This window comes from Lissotriton vulgaris, chromosome 1_1, assembly GCF_964263255.1.
Source record: "Lissotriton vulgaris chromosome 1_1, aLisVul1.2, whole genome shotgun sequence".
In the NCBI taxonomy this organism is placed as follows: domain Eukaryota; kingdom Metazoa; phylum Chordata; class Amphibia; order Caudata; family Salamandridae; genus Lissotriton; species Lissotriton vulgaris.
The window spans coordinates 813,248,976-813,264,379 of record NC_141685.1 but is presented as its reverse complement, the minus strand read 5'-3'; the positions used below and the strand labels follow the sequence as shown (position 1 = coordinate 813,264,379).

Sequence of the window (15,404 nt, the reverse complement as noted above, 5' to 3'; positions counted from 1 at the left end):
GCCTACCAAGTAACCCACATAACGGGGGGTGTCACCATGGGAGGTTACAAAATGAGACCAGGCGGTAGGTACCAAGGAGGCACTGCTAAGCCTATTGACCAAAAATATGGGCAGAGCTTAAAGTCTCTAGCTGAATACAGCATGCCGCTCAGAGCAGTGCACTGCCCAGGCTCGACCTAAAAAGTGGCCACATTTGAGGATTGTATCATTTTTCAAAACACTGCTTCAATGTTTTAAGTGCCCTAAAAAGGGTGTGGAGGGAGGTTCTATAAAAGAGTCACGTTTTATTAACTTCACTGAGATAAAAAAATAATGCAAATGTTGCCAGGTCTTTGTTTATGGATTAGTGCACAACGATGGCCACACCTGTATATAAGTGAGGCTGCATCTTCAGGCGTCCCTGCTCAATCTGCCTACATTAATGGGCAGTCCCAGTGAGAGACCGGGAATAACATCTCTGCCCCATTGGTAAAAGAGAGGTAATGGAGGCCCATCTGCCTCTGGAAAGGCCACTCGGGCCCCCACTGGGTGGTGGCGTCATCCGAACTTCACGGACACAGCCCATATCCGCCACCACATTAGCCAAAAAAAGCAGCCCACAGGTGCAACTCTGATACCGGCCTATTGCCTGAGTGTTGGCCTTACCAATCCGACCCTAAACACGGTGTATATGTTTTTCGAAGTATGAAAGACTGCATGGATGTGAGCTTGCTGTAGGCAATGTTTGTGGTAATGTTGGGGAAATCAACCGTAAACTTCCAGAGCAAACAATAAAACATGCACATAAAGAGCCATAAAACCAGCCCACACACTGACTTGTCCAAGAAGCCCGTCCGCCTCTACCTAATAGACCTATAAGCCAGCCCGACTCTGATGGTTTTTAGTTTGTCCATGCAACCAAGGTGATGAACCTAATCTAGGGCCTCCTGTATTTGTGAATTTAGTGTTACTTGGAAAGTTATTTAATTCCACAGAGAACCTTGAATAGTAGTTTCTAATTATTTAATTTTATTAAAGTATCGTTTGGATTTGAATAAGTCTAATTTAGGTGGGTGTGGTGACTGGGCCTCCATATGTATGCATGCACGTTCTATAGGTTTTGGTTTTGATAAATGATACGGTGTCTTTCGCTTCATGACTAAAATTTGCTGATTGCGGCACAAGTACTTGTGTGTGGAGTTTTTAAATGTATTAACTTTTTGGTGAAGAATCAAAATGCTATGGTAAACCAGTCAGGCAAATGCTTTTCATTGCTGGCTTGAAGTGTCCGATACGAGGGCCATCTGCTGTGGGTTTTTTATCCTCTTTCATTTTTTATTTCTACTTGTTTCACAATTTATGCACTGGTTCTAGTAGTTAACATGTCAAGTTTTCAATGTTGTCAGCAGGTTTCCAGTTCAGAAGGAAACGTTGATCCTATATATATATATATATTTTTAAATCCATTTAGTCTTGCGTAACAGTGCTTTGCCCACCTCAGTGGCACAAATATGTATAGCTGTGTTAGAACAACAAGGTATACTACGTTTCAATTTGCGCTCAATGTTCTACTTCTAACATCTGTAACTGTTCTTGACTGGAGAGAGCGTTTAGCCTCTGCGCGTTGTTTTCTGCCTGGCAATAATGAAGTTGTTACTTTGTGTGAGCCAAGAAGCACGTGGCTGTTTAATATGTTGAACCCAATAATGATTATGCCAGGTAAACGCTGCGTGTCTCGCTCTCTCCTATTAGCATCTTCTCATACCTCGCTCGCAGGCTTTGAGGCGCTACCTCACACGCAGGCATGGAGGTGCTGGCTCTTCGACTCTGAGAGATCGAGGCTGTTAAGTTTGGGAGCTTCAAGCTTAAGAGTGGCCTCCTTACCCCAGCCTACTTTGACCTGCGCGGAATCGTCTCTCACCCCGACCTTATGAACCAGGTTTCCGGTCTTCTTTTTCAAACTGCTAGATTTAGGGATAAAGTATGATTCTGTGTGTGGTGTTCCATACACTGCTTTAGCTCCGGCTACAGCCATCTGTTCCTCCAATCAAATGCCGATGCTTAGAAGAAGAAAGGCCATTGATGACCTCCTTCAGTTTAGACGTGCCATCAAGACCTTCTTATTTGCTTAGCCTCTTGCTGTTCCTGTAGTCTCTCTGTTTTATCGGTGTTGTGTTGTGTTTGCCATGTCAAAGCGCCAGGACGCCCCTTCGCTGGGGCAGCTGTGCGCGTTATAAGTAAAAATAACATAACATAACAAAATAAGCAAAGGATTATGGTACAAAGCGTCTTGTAGAAGGCAGTATCCAGGCGGGAGGAACCTGCATGATCATTGAAGATGTCGTCACAAGTGGAGCCAGCATATTGGAAACTGCAGTAGTTCTCCAGCAAGTGGGACTGAAGGTGACCGATGCCATTGTTCTTATTGACCGGGAACAATGTGGAAAGGTCAACTTGGAGGCCCATGGCATCCATCTGTATCCTGTGTGCACTTTAACAAAAGTGCTGGAGGTCCTCAACAAAGAGGGTAAAGTTGATGCCGACAAGGTGGCTAAAGTCAAGAAGTTTCTTGAGGATCATAACGTTGTCATCTCTAAAATGACCAGTGGTACTGCCCCAGTCAAGATGTCGAAAGAATTGAGGTTCAGTGACCGGGCTCTTTTACCCAACGTACACCCGCTAGCCGCGCAGCTCCTCCAGTTGATGGGGGGGAGAAACAGAGCAACTTGTGCTTGTCAGCAGACGTGACCAACTCCAAGGAGCTTCTGCAACTGGCTTCCACATTAGGACCTAGCATCTGTATCTTGAAGACGCACATTGATATTCTTAGTGATTTCACGCATGAGACTGTGATGGAATTAAGAGCTCTTGCAGATCAACACCAGTTTCTGTTTGAAGAACGCAAATTTGCAGACCTAGAACACACTGAAACCTCAATAAGAGGGTGGCTTATATAAAATTGCATCCTGGTCCGACATGGTGAATGCACATCTGGTTCCTGGACCTGGGGTTGTGAAGGGGTTAAAAGAAATTGGACTTCCTTTACACAGAGGGTGCCTTTTGATTGCCTAAATGAGCTCTCAAGGTACTCTGGCAACTACACAACCGCTGCGGTAAGACTTGCTGAGGAACAGTCCGATTTTTGTCTTTGGATTTATTTCTAGTTCGAGTGAGCAGCAAATCAGAATTTCTTCACTTTACACCTGGTGTCCAGATGGATGTTGGTGGTGATAGCCTTGGTCAGCAGTACTCGACAACCCACGAGGTGATCTACGCAAAGGGTTCAGACGTCCTCATTGTGGGACGTGGAATTTTATCAGCACCCAACCGCACGGAAGCAGCAGAGATGTACAGAAAGGCTGGCTGGGACGCTTACTTGCAAAGAGTCAGTGGTCTGTAAGTGCTGCTCTGTATACTGCCGAAGACCACACACACAGATGTACTTAATAATTTCGTTGGGACCAACACAATTACATCCTTAAGAGATGAGAAGAAAAACACTGCCAGTATAATCATTAATCATTTTGTAGTCTGTAATACATTTTTAAGTCAATAAAAATTTTAAAAAATGATTATGCCAGCACAGTTTTTAATTTGTTTCTTAGTTTGTACCCCGCATGCATCCTTCCGCTTGCTTCTTTGCATGCGGTGGGGGTACTTCAGGCTCGTAAGAAGTGTCAGCCCAGCAGCGAAGACAGGATAAGGACTCGATTTGGCCAATAGTTAAATGTAGTTTTCTACCCTGTACAGATTGAAAGACTTAGAATACATTTGTGTTCATGTTTTTTGATTTCCTTGAGTGATGGGGTGAGGTGACTTTGAGCTGCAGTCCATCAAGTTCTTTATGTGAGGAACAGTCGGTCAGCAGGGCAGGCGTGGCGTTTGTTAGTCTTCTTGGAAATCATCCAATCGGTAGAGCAGTCCTACTTCCTTATTTGGAAGTCTTTCTAACAAGTTTGTGACTATAGTGTTGGGTCTCGAATTTATCATTTGGATGTTCTTTTCTGAACTCCTAGCTTTTTTTAGTTCAAATGATCACAAAATATCATAGTTTGTGGTTGTGTGTGGTATTTATCTTTAACCTTGCAGTAAATCTATTGATTGGTGTTGACCCGTAATAGGTTATATTCAATAAGAACCTTGTTGTTGACTGTTTCACCTTAGTGTCTTGATGAGAACTTGACACTACAAAAAATGGGTAACTTTCTCAGTGTCTCACTGCCACTGGAGTTTAGTTGACGTAGAGCTTTGCAAAAAAGCTTTAATGTCTCTGCTTCTCATTTGTCTCTTCTATTTGTACGTGTGTGTTATGTGAAAGAGCAATGGAAATTATAGTGACCATGCAAAAATATTAACCTTTGACCAAGGAGAACTATAAGCCGCCATCAGTAAAGTAAAGGATATTGCGGAGTATTGAAGTAAACTGGGTCTCCGTCAAGCTTGGAACACAGATGTGGTAATTTCCTCCCATTGGTCTTCTTGTAGTTTTAATCTAGAAATGCAGTATTCCATATTTTCCTACCCATATTAAATGAGAATTGCAGACTCCAGAACCCTTCACCATTAGTTGTCAAAATACAGAATATTTGACTTTAAATAGACCTTCGTGTTGTTGCCCTCGAGAGATGCAAAGTTTGAAATTTATCGTTAAATGGGGTTAGAAAATAATCTGTGATGCCAGGATGCATAGAATTTCATTTAATAAGGCTCTGTTTTCTATGGCCTGTTTTGGTTTAGTTCAATTACACTAATTGAAGCAACGCCTGAAAACAATGACGTCCTGTGCTTTGGCTTTAGAAATCACAGTTTGTGTCACGGTGACATGAAGACATCTAGTCACCTTTCCTTAAAGAGTTGCTTTTACAATAGTTCCACATTGCTTGTGATGCCAAAGCCTGTTGGTCAGCTTGCTACGTGACCTCACAACGTATGTTATGTGAACAACATCAGATTAAATGGTTTGATAGCTGTGCGTATGCCCATATATGACGTATGTACATTTAATCAGGTGTTATGCCCTATGAGCGAAATGTATACTTTCAGCTTGTGTTAAGGAGCTGCAATCCATATAGTTGAAAGCGCTTGCCTCCTTGAATGAAAACGATGTTTTGAGGTACATTTTTTTTTCTTTGTCTTCAGGAAATCCTTATGTTTCAACTGTCACTTCAAGTCCCATGGTTGCTTATGGTTTCTTCATTTAGTCTGTTAAAAAAAAAGATAAAAATGTCCCTTTTTGTGTCTCCTATTACAGTTGCCATCAACCTAATCGTCCAGCACATACAAGACATTCTCAATGGCGGGCTGAGCAAGCGGCACAGCAACCACCACTACACCAACGGATACAACAGCCCCCGCGACCGACAGGTCTCGGAGTCCAGCAGCCGGCCGCACTGACGCCTGCCCCTGTGGGGCAGGGAGGGACGGAAAATGGTGGTGCCTGATCATCTGCTCCCCACCTTCATGTGTACAGACTTTCTACGCAATGGTGTATTTAACTTCAAGCTTTAAGGAACTCTACAACCAATCCAGTGCCATGGACTTCCTTTTTTTCCTTGGTTTGTGTTTTTTAGGTGTTCCAACACTTGAATTACATATTTGACTACTGCTGGGAAATTTAACTTTGCCAAAACCCACTGTACAGCTTGACATCTGGTTTTCGGTTATAAATGTATATATAAGAGAACATCTATTTTTGTTTAAATGTAAGATATTGTAAAGTTATTTGCCAGAAGTGTTTTGCAATCCCTGGCGCTGCTTAACTAGTTTCAGCTGCTGGTGCCCGAGGTTGATGGCAGAATGGAGATGGAATTGGTATTGTCAGATTCGTGCCATACAGCTGCCAACAGTACAAGGCTGATAGAGGGATACGGGGTGTCATTGGGTGGGCGATAGTGTAGATGGATGCTACAGTAATCATTTCAAAGTATATTTAGGTGAGCAAAACTTGAATTAGCAGGATTGCATTGATGAACTAACGGTTAAGTATCAATACATTTATTTCATTTTTGAGATAATGCACGCGCATCTCTGATGTGCAACGTCGTGCCAGGACGGTGCCTTGCAGGAAATTGGGTGGGGGTAGTCTGCAGAATGTAAGTGCAAGGAGAGTGTCTCTTGTGGGAAGGGATGTGTGTTTTTTTTTTTGCTTTACTTTTCAAATGTAATGTGTCCTTTTTTTTTTAATACAAGTCTATGAAGCAGTCCAGAATGGTTACCCAGGTCTTTCATTTATCACCCGTCCACCCCCTCCCCTCCTTTGTGGCTTCATTAGTGGATGTTTCTTTTTGTGCATAAAAGCATGCATCGTTTGCGGTCATCAAACTCGCAAGTGAAGCCTGCCTATCATTTTAAAACAAACTATTCAGAACCACGTCTTTGTAGGTAAATAGTTTCTCACGTTTTAGTACAGGATTAATCAAAATTGTGTTGTAAATATATCGTATCCTCTTCCCCGACCATACATTTGAAAGATGGCAACTTTTTTTCTATTGTACTTAATAGACGTTTCCAGATTTTGGCAAGCTGCTCGCGTCCGGATTCCCTAGGATGACACTATTCCTCTATGAGCACAAGTTCACTGCTTCTATAGGACTTTCGTGCTCTTCCTCAGTTTATGCTACATTCTTAAGGCGCCTCGCCTAGCTAGGGTGCATTCCAGAAAGGGATTGCCCGCTTCTCCGATCCTGCTCCGGTGTAAGGCCTGTGAAGCCGGTTTTACTGATTTGACTCTTTAAAAGCATGGACTTGCTGGATTCCACAAAGGGGTGGGCACTGTGTGTCTGGGCACAAGATGAATTACAGTTTCCCTCCCACGTAATAAAGGGAGCCCTTGGCTGGCCTGTTTTCTCTGTGTACGCGGTGACAGGCCACGCCCACCACGCCCCTGGGAAACTCCGAAAATTCGACAGGTGTTGTAATGTGTATTTTTGTGCGACAGGAGGTAGAGCTCTTCAGTTATTTCAAGACGCATGCGCTGATTGGTCCAGAGTCTGATGGGCCTGAACCAACCTTGCCCTCTCTGGCTGAGCAGCCTTTGATCTCGATTAACCCCCATCTATAATGTTTCCTTATCTGGAGAACCCCTTTCTAGGAAGCACCGTTTTTACACAGGCTTTAAGACATGGACATTATTTCATCCTGATGTGTGGGGGAAGGATGTACCATGTTACTCCGCATACTTTTACTCCGCATACCGTTACAACTCGGTATTTACAACGCATACCATTACAACGCATAGCGCTTTGGGGTGCTGGATAGTGGTAAGTATAATTTACTATTCTAACTCCAGTCCCCGTGGACCCTAGGGAAGGTGTTGGATAGTAAATTATACTTATTCCCTATCCTAGAGCGCCCCCCAGCGCAATGCGTTGTAATGGTATGCGGAGTAAAAGTCGCGTTGTAATGGTAGTGCGGAGTAAAAGATGCGTTGTAACGGGTGTATACCGTGGGGGAAGGATGGTTTTCATGTAGCCTTAAACCAAGCCAACTTCAACTTTTTTTTAATTTCGTTTTGAAATTGTTTTTAAGTTCAAAAAGAATGTTTGGCGCTGCTCAAACACAGTAGTTTGATTGTGAACTATGTGTGTGTGTGTGTGTGTGTGTGTGTGTGTGTGTTATACGGCAAGTGAACTCCTGCTCAGTTTTTCCTGTCTCCTCCTAATGTGTTGTCAGACTTGGAGAGAAACTGTCCCATCACGAAGTACCAGCCTCAGCGACTAGTTGCTACATAGTGGCGTGCAAGTTTGTATACAAGACTACATTTTCCACTTGGCTAGGTTCTTTAAATTATATAACAATCTTTCAAAGATCTATCTTTTTTTCATGGATCTCTGTACTTTTCCCAGACCCTTGCTGATTTTGAGGCCCATTCGCGTCTTTGACACAATGGGTGGACGAAATCTACTGTTTGTGTTGAGGTTCGGTTCAGAATCCGTAAGCTTCAGCTGGGCAGGGTCTCTTTGTATCGTCCCAAAGCCAGGCTTGCTCATCCCAAAGGCCTGCCAATCCTAGATATTGTAATTAATTAGAATTCCTGTCCTTTTTCTATTTCCACGAAGATGATGCTCTTCTTTGGGACTTGTTGAGGGGTTTCGTTTGAAGAAGGCAATACTGAACTGGAGTTCTGTTTTCTTCTCATTTGGAACTCTTGAGCCAAGCAGTTTCACACCGAGTCCCGGTAAAAAGACTGTACGCGCTGACATTAAGTGATTCTTCAAAGTTTTTTTTTTTTTTTCTTTTTTTAGTAGAACAGAGGGTCACTAAGTATTGTCATAGGTGTCTGTTTCCATCCCATAGAACCAGTCTTTAAAAAAAAAAAAAAAACACCCTCACATACTCAGCCAAACTTCCCGTCCTGCAAAGCTTTAGTATCAAAGCACTTGAGTGGCGGTAGCAAAAGTCCTCCGCCCCCCCCCCCCCCCCCCCCACTCACCCCCCTCCTTTCCCTTTACAACTGTCTAAACAAAAAAAAGTCCGTCCGTGATTTAAGGTGTGTGGCCAGTTGATTCTGTAATGAGTTTTATGCCCTCTGCTCATTTTCTTTCTCTATGATGGTTTGCACTATGGTGCTTTTTTTGACTTTGCTGGTGCTCTAATTTGAAATGGTATGTGTTTACTTATCACTAGTGTTGCTGTACCCTGGGTAACTCCTTCCTGATGTTCTGACTTGACATTTTTAATGTATGCTCTTTTTCGGCCTTGGTTGTGATTGCAATGCCTATAGAATCTGTGTGGTGATATCCTAGTGCTGTGACCAGTGGTGGGATTCATTTTGTTCAGTTTGCCTACATGGTGATTTGGGTTTCTTGTGCCAACTACAGTGAAAAGATTTGTTTGTGGGTGAGGTCGTTGGGAGGTAATAAATTAGTAGACGTTTCCTGGACGTTGTGATCACTAAGTATTTGACTGCTTGTAATATGAGCCTTCTTGATGGCTGAACAAAGACGTGTGGTGAGCCCCATCTCTTTTACTGGCCGTTGGTGTGATTCTGAGTAGGTCTCACTGTTTGCCTTTGCTGAGTTATCGAGAATTACCAATATTGTTTCTGCAACGTATAACTTTGTACTTTGGAGAGCTGAAAAATATTTACCACTGGTGTGGCTGCACACATTTGTTCTTGAAGGCCTTATTGTGGACAAAGTTGTATTCTATTATAGCTTTATAGCCCGCCGTAGCGGGCTATACCGGCTATTAAAGGCCCGCTGAATCGTTAAAGGCCCGAGCCGAAGGCGAGGGACTTTAACAAGGCAGCGGGACTTTAATTGCCGGTATAGCCCTGCTACGAAGGGCTATAAGGCTATTAGAACATTCTGCCACTAGAGGGCAGAATGTTCTAACAAATTAAACAAAGGGTTCTCGAAGCTCGAGGGGATATAAATCCCCTCGCGCTTCGAGAAGCCTTTGTAGAACATTGTAATGTTGCTCTGCGGGCCTTTACTGGCCCGTAGAAGCAGGGAGCACTCCATTGTCTGCAATGGAGCTCCCAACATTCCAATGTTCTAGTAAAAGGTGAGGATGCTCTGTTGAAAGGAATTTGAATACATTGTTTAAAAGTTCAAACTCCACTGTAATAAGACTGGTGCATCAGTTTGCTCTGCTTATGAGAACATTACATTTTGGGTTTTGATTTCGGGCATTGTGTTGGATAGTACCCTGGTTACCAGACTGACCAAGCTGCTGCTACTTACCTGAAGTAGATTTGAACCGTTCTTGCAGTGTAAGTATTTTCCGTGTAGCTGCCAGATATTTCAGGCAATCTGGATGGGGATGACCTCCTCCATCTGTTTCCCCCTCTGCAAATAGTGATTAATCTGAACATTTGTTCATTAGTTGTGCACAACAGTATAGTAGAAAGATGTCCCACTGAACGCCCTCTTGCCAGCCCCTCCTATGACCATAAGTATACTATAATGGGATTGTTGCCCAAATCAGAAGTTTTCACTGGACATTTGTTACATATATCCAGGAATGTTGGCTAACCAATCCCATAGCAGACCAAGACTTGGATGTGAGGGGCACCACAGATCTTTGATCCGTTCATATCTGGGAGTGCCTTTTAGTTAATATACTTAATGACTTTGATGATTAATTAATAATTAGAATTGTCACTTCAAAAACGTGAAAAATGCGGGATGTCCACTATTTAGGTCAAATTCTCCCATCCCCCAAAAATAAATGAGCTTTTCAGATTGATACAGAAAGTGATCACAGTTGGATTACATAAGTGTTTGTTCAGCTCCTACATCGTTTGCCATTGGTCGGTCAGCACGCCCCGACAATGTCACGCTCTCTGAACAATGGCACCAACGTCTTGACTCCACCGTGTGAGTTGTCTTTAAACTTGGATGCGTGTACACACTCTTGTATTAATTCGGACTTTTAAGCTAGTGCTGATTTTGTATGTCTCCACTATTCCTCCTTTAACACGGAATGCCCAACTCAGGCAGCATTTTGTTGGGTTTCGGGTAATTTGCCTTTTTTTACTATTGTACACTAGGTTGGAGAAGAGGAGTACTTACTTTAAAGGGAGAGCCAGTGGGTTATCCTTCTGCACATAATCAGAATGGTTGTGTTTATGGTGTGGGATGAATTTTGCCAAGAACCGGGTTGAAGCTTGCTGTTGTACTTAAATTGAATAGCATGCCAAGCTGAAACAACTGGTGTGTTGGTGGTTTTTTTTTTTTTTTTTTTTTTTTTTTTTTTACCTCCAGGTTAAATTTTCAAGATGGCTTGGTCCTTGTCCTTGCAATATGATTTGGCCTGCTGATAAGGTGATTAAAAAAATCCACTTCCCGGTCGTGGCACCTAATCTTGCTCATGGCTAAACTGCACCAAAGGAAAGAAGCTGTTTAAGTGTAACTCTTGAAAGTTATAAGATCTTAATAAATATGTGAATGAGGTCCGAAATTATCTGCAAATTACGTATCAAAACTGCATATATGGTGATCAGCTGTTCGTTGTTTTTATGCGCACACTGATTATCGTATTCTGAGTACTTTCCTTAATTTGAGTATTTACATGCTCTTGATTTCTCAACGCAGGATTAAGGAGTGTCCTTAATGTGCTCCTAGGAATTATTTTATGTTGCCTAGTAAATAAAAGTCGAAATCCATATCCACCACTAAAGAACTGGAAAGGTGAATTTTGGCCAGTCTAGTGAAAATTACTGTACACTGGTCTGAATTTTGCAAACAATTGTGAGCTAGCATGGCATATTAAATTTCCAGTCCGTGGCCACAGATTCGAGGAGCTAAAATGCAATCCATATTGGTAAATTGTTATCCATATCCCATTTTAGTCCCGTCAATTACTTTAATTTTCTTATTTGTACGTGCTTACGTTAGCTTTCTGAGCTTGAAAGTTTCATCTGTACTTTACACATTTTAAAACGGCCTTTTCATTTAAATATGGGTGTCAGTTGTCCGTATTTCCATTGAGAGGCTTGCTAAAAAAAAAATCTGATGGGGTTTTAAATTGAAAACTGAGGTGTTGGTTTGTTTGGCATAGTGTGCAGTCCTAATTCACCATACATGTAAGATTTCTGCCATGCTGACTGATGGCTTGGTTAGTGTCCCACAGAGCATGTAATACACGCATTTTAATGCAAGAGCTGAAGTTAATTATGTGGATCACTGTTTTCAAAAGAAAAATATTTGGTACCTAGATTATCCTGTGAATATTGCATACAAATGAGCTCATATGGTTGAAAAAGGACAGTGTGCTTTGTAAACCTATGTCTTTTAGAATCACAAGTCCCAAGTCAAAAGGTTTTAGTTAAGGACCCCCTGTAGAAAAATCTTTGAATGTGATTATTAATAGCATAACCTATTGGGTTGCCATGTTGGAGGGCGATGATTTCCTATTTGAGTTCTTTCCTACTAGGTTCAGGTTTTTATGCTGAACTTTTGAAAATGATGCATTGTGTGTACAAATGTTGGTTGGTATAAAGCAAACTAAGAGTTACTCGCCTGTAACCAATTTGAAGCCTGGGGTATTTGATGGGTTTCTGTGTTTGCAATTATTCTGTCGGTCCCAATGGCCAGTCTACCCAGGGATACAAACGTGCCTATGCAGGCGTGCAAACACAGACCAAAGCAGATGCCACTGCCACTGTAAAAAGATCAACATAAGACCAAAAGAAGCTACTGCCGTCGGACATTTTAAAGGGCACCGCCATGTTCATTTGGTGCCCGCAATGGGTCAGGTTGTGGCTTATACGTTCTTGATTTTCTGATATCTGCTGATGGGAACCTGTATGTGAAACTTGTCATACTGTTTTTAGAAAAATGCATTCTTGGGTTTGTTTGGGGTTAGATTGAGTGGCAGTGGAATATTTTGTCTCGCCATGTTACTGGAGTAGTTCGAGGATATTGTGCGAAGAGGACTGTTGTCTCGTAGCCTTACAGCTTTGTGTTTGCAGCCTTGGTATTTGGACCCCAAGGTGATAAAAATCTTGTTCTGTCTTTTTACTGTAAATAAAATGAATTGATCATATTGCATTGTTAAATGTTTTGCTCTTTTATTTCATCATTAATAGATTATTTTATTTTTTATTCCACAAATGCATTCATTTATTGGTCTCCTGATTGGAACAGGTGTACTCCAATGAAGAGCGAGTTTCCAAAATGACTAAAAATGCAATTCGCATAGTCATCAATTCTGCACGTTTGGAATAGTCGCATAACCCTTTTACCACTCGGGATGAGTAGTTACTTGGGTTTCCACTGTCAAGGCTCCACATGTATAAAGTGGTTGCAAACTGCTAATGGCTGTGAATTTGACTCTTGTTTACTCCAACATTTCTCATGTTTTAACACCTGTAAGATGTAGCTTGCTTTTCAGTAGCAGACGTCCAGTAGCACCAGTGTAAATTGTCACACCTGGACTGCTTCCTCAGTCACCTGGCTACCTAACCTCAACAGGTCTTATCTGAAAGTGGGAGACACTATGTGGCTTCTACAGCCCCCCCTCACAGGGTCTGTTTGTAGACAAGGTAGATTTTGTTATGATTTCAGTTTAATTAGAAACATGCTATTTGAAAGCTTTGCATGGACCCTTTTTCTAGACTTGGTTTTACAGCGTGAATCTTTTCTGGATTCACTGCTGTGCATTATTCCTCCATCTAGTGGTTTGGTCCTGAATTGTAGTATTTCTTCTCCTTGTTTCATTTTTTCTTTCGTGACCTGTTGGGCGTTGACATACCACCATTTGATGTCCTTTTGCAGCGTGAATCTTTCTGGATTCACTATGCTGTGCATATTCCGCAATCTGGTGGTTGGGTCCGGAATCGTAGTCTTTATTTATTTTTATTTTTTCCCGTAGGCCAGGTGGGCGTCTACGTCCCACCATTTGGTGTACCTTCCGTGACGTCGGCATGCTTCCTGCGGAAGCTCCCACCCTTGGGCGCCATCTTCAGATTCTTTTTTCTGCCGTTGGGTCTGGATCGTCGCGTGAAGCTCCAGAAGTTTTGGAGGATAAAAGAAGATAAGTCCTTTTCTGTAGAAAATTGGCTTTGAGAGAACTAGGAGAAGATCATCAAAGCCGGAACGACTAAGGAGGAGAAGTAACTCAAGATCTTCGACGGGGAATGCGTGCACAGGGGGCCCCCTAAGCGCAGTAATGGACAATACACCCTTTAAATTCTGCCGTAACTGCCACCACAAGTACATGCAGAAGGACCAGCACCCGGTCTGCAACCTCTGTCTGCCAGTCGACCACGGGAGCAAGGACTGCAACGCCTGCTCAGTCTTCACACCGAATACACTCAGAATTCGAGAGAAGCAGAGGATCGCTCACCACACGATGCAGGGCAAGGGCCAGGCACCGTCGCTGTATGAACTGAGCCTCTCCACCGACGACTAGGACAACATCACTGAAGGTCCAGATGTCTCAACGGTCGCAGAGACCGATAGGAAAACATCAGACAAGGTAGGAGAGTCTACGACCCCGAAACCCTCGATAGGGCCTCGAAGGCCTGAGGCAGACTCTCGAATCAGAGTCTAGAGCCTCGAAGGGAGCACCAGCGCCGAAAACTTATACGACCGAAGCTGCATCCTCCGAAAAACAGCCCAGCGGATCATTCGATAAGGACTCCCAGACGGCGAAGACCGGTGAAAAGCCAAGGTCATCAAAGCAGGTCCCCGAAAGAGGAACCTCGACTTCGAGGGAGAAAGAGCCGAAAACCACTTCGCCGTCGAAGAGGGCGGCCGAAACGCTCGACGCCGAGCATGCCGCGCAGATGGAGAGGAAGGAAAGAAGGCTCGAGGGCGAGCTAGAGAACATCCTCCAGAGAAAGAAAGACTTTGAAGAAAAGATGAGAAGCTACAGGATCCCTTCGAAGCCCGCGATGGCCGCCACCGAGGTAGAGGAGCACGAGGAGTTCGACGCCGAAGAGCCGCAGAAAACTCCGGAGCCCTCGGAGCAGGGAGAAGAGGAAGACCTCTATTACACAGAGGGGGGAATATGGGGATCAGCGTTCGAGCTACGACTCTGTATCCTCGACTGCTCAAGACCTGGACTGGCAGGACATCGATGCCGAAAACCCGGAGAAGGCTGTTAGAGACATACCCCTCGAGGCCTTCGCCACCAGATGAGATTGGGGCTTAGAATGAGGTCATCAAGAAGGCAGCAGCAGCTTATGGGGTAAATTGGAGGAAGAGAAGCCTAAAGCAGATTTCTTGCAGGAGACCTTGCTCCCCACGTAGACAAGAAGAAAGTTCCTGTCCATGCTGAAGAGTGTCATGGACCAAGGGAAGGAAGCGTTCAAGGACCCAGCGACTTGCAGATCCGTCACGCCAAGGACTGAGAAGTACAAGTTCTCCTCCCAGGACCCTCCCTACATCAAAGGGTCCGTCACAGCAGACTCAATTATTGCTGCAACAGCAAGGAGAAGGGCCAACGTCCCGACAACATCTTGGCCACCACCTGACAAGGAGAGCAGGAGGATGGACCTGACAGGCAGAAAAATTGAAAGAAACGCTGCAATGCACTGGCGGATGGCAAACTCCAATGCCCTCCTGAACAGGCACCAATATCAACATTGGGACGAGGTGGGGTACTTGCTCAAACACCTCCCAGAGCAATTCCAGCAGAGAGCCACACACCTCGTGGAAGAGGGGGAAAAAACATCGCTAACTCGTGCCTCAAGACAGCCTTGGACGGAGCAGAAACCTCCAGCAGACTGATGGCTATAGGGATCACAGAGAGAAGGCAAGCCTGGCTCCAGATATCGGGCTTCAAGACAGAGGTTCAGAACAACATCCTGAACACTCCAGTCAACGGAGAATCGCTGTTCGGTGCCCCGGTTGATGAGAAGCTCACCCAACTGAAGAAGGATAACGAGACAGCAAGGTCCAGGAGGGCCCTGCAATTCAGAGAGCTGAGAAGAGGCACTCTGGCAAGGAGGCCAAACGGAAGAGGTGGTAACC

General features: G+C 43.8%; 1 protein-coding gene and 1 pseudogene across 1 annotated transcript in view; both read left to right on the top strand.

The window, feature by feature from the left end:
* Positions 1-8,301, top strand: part of UCK2 (uridine-cytidine kinase 2) — a 119,437-nt gene extending 111,136 nt beyond the window's left edge. Inside the window, exons 7-8 of the mRNA XM_086956975.1 lie at positions 5,231-7,136; positions 7,434-8,301. Coding sequence (XP_086813101.1) covers positions 5,231-5,373 — 143 coding nt within the window. The 3' untranslated portion in view covers positions 5,374-7,136; positions 7,434-8,301. The remainder of the gene's footprint in view (positions 1-5,230; positions 7,137-7,433) is intronic.
* LOC147747935 (uridine 5'-monophosphate synthase-like) lies at positions 1,784-3,379 on the top strand (annotated as a pseudogene).
* Positions 8,302-15,404: the final 7,103 nt, after the last annotated feature.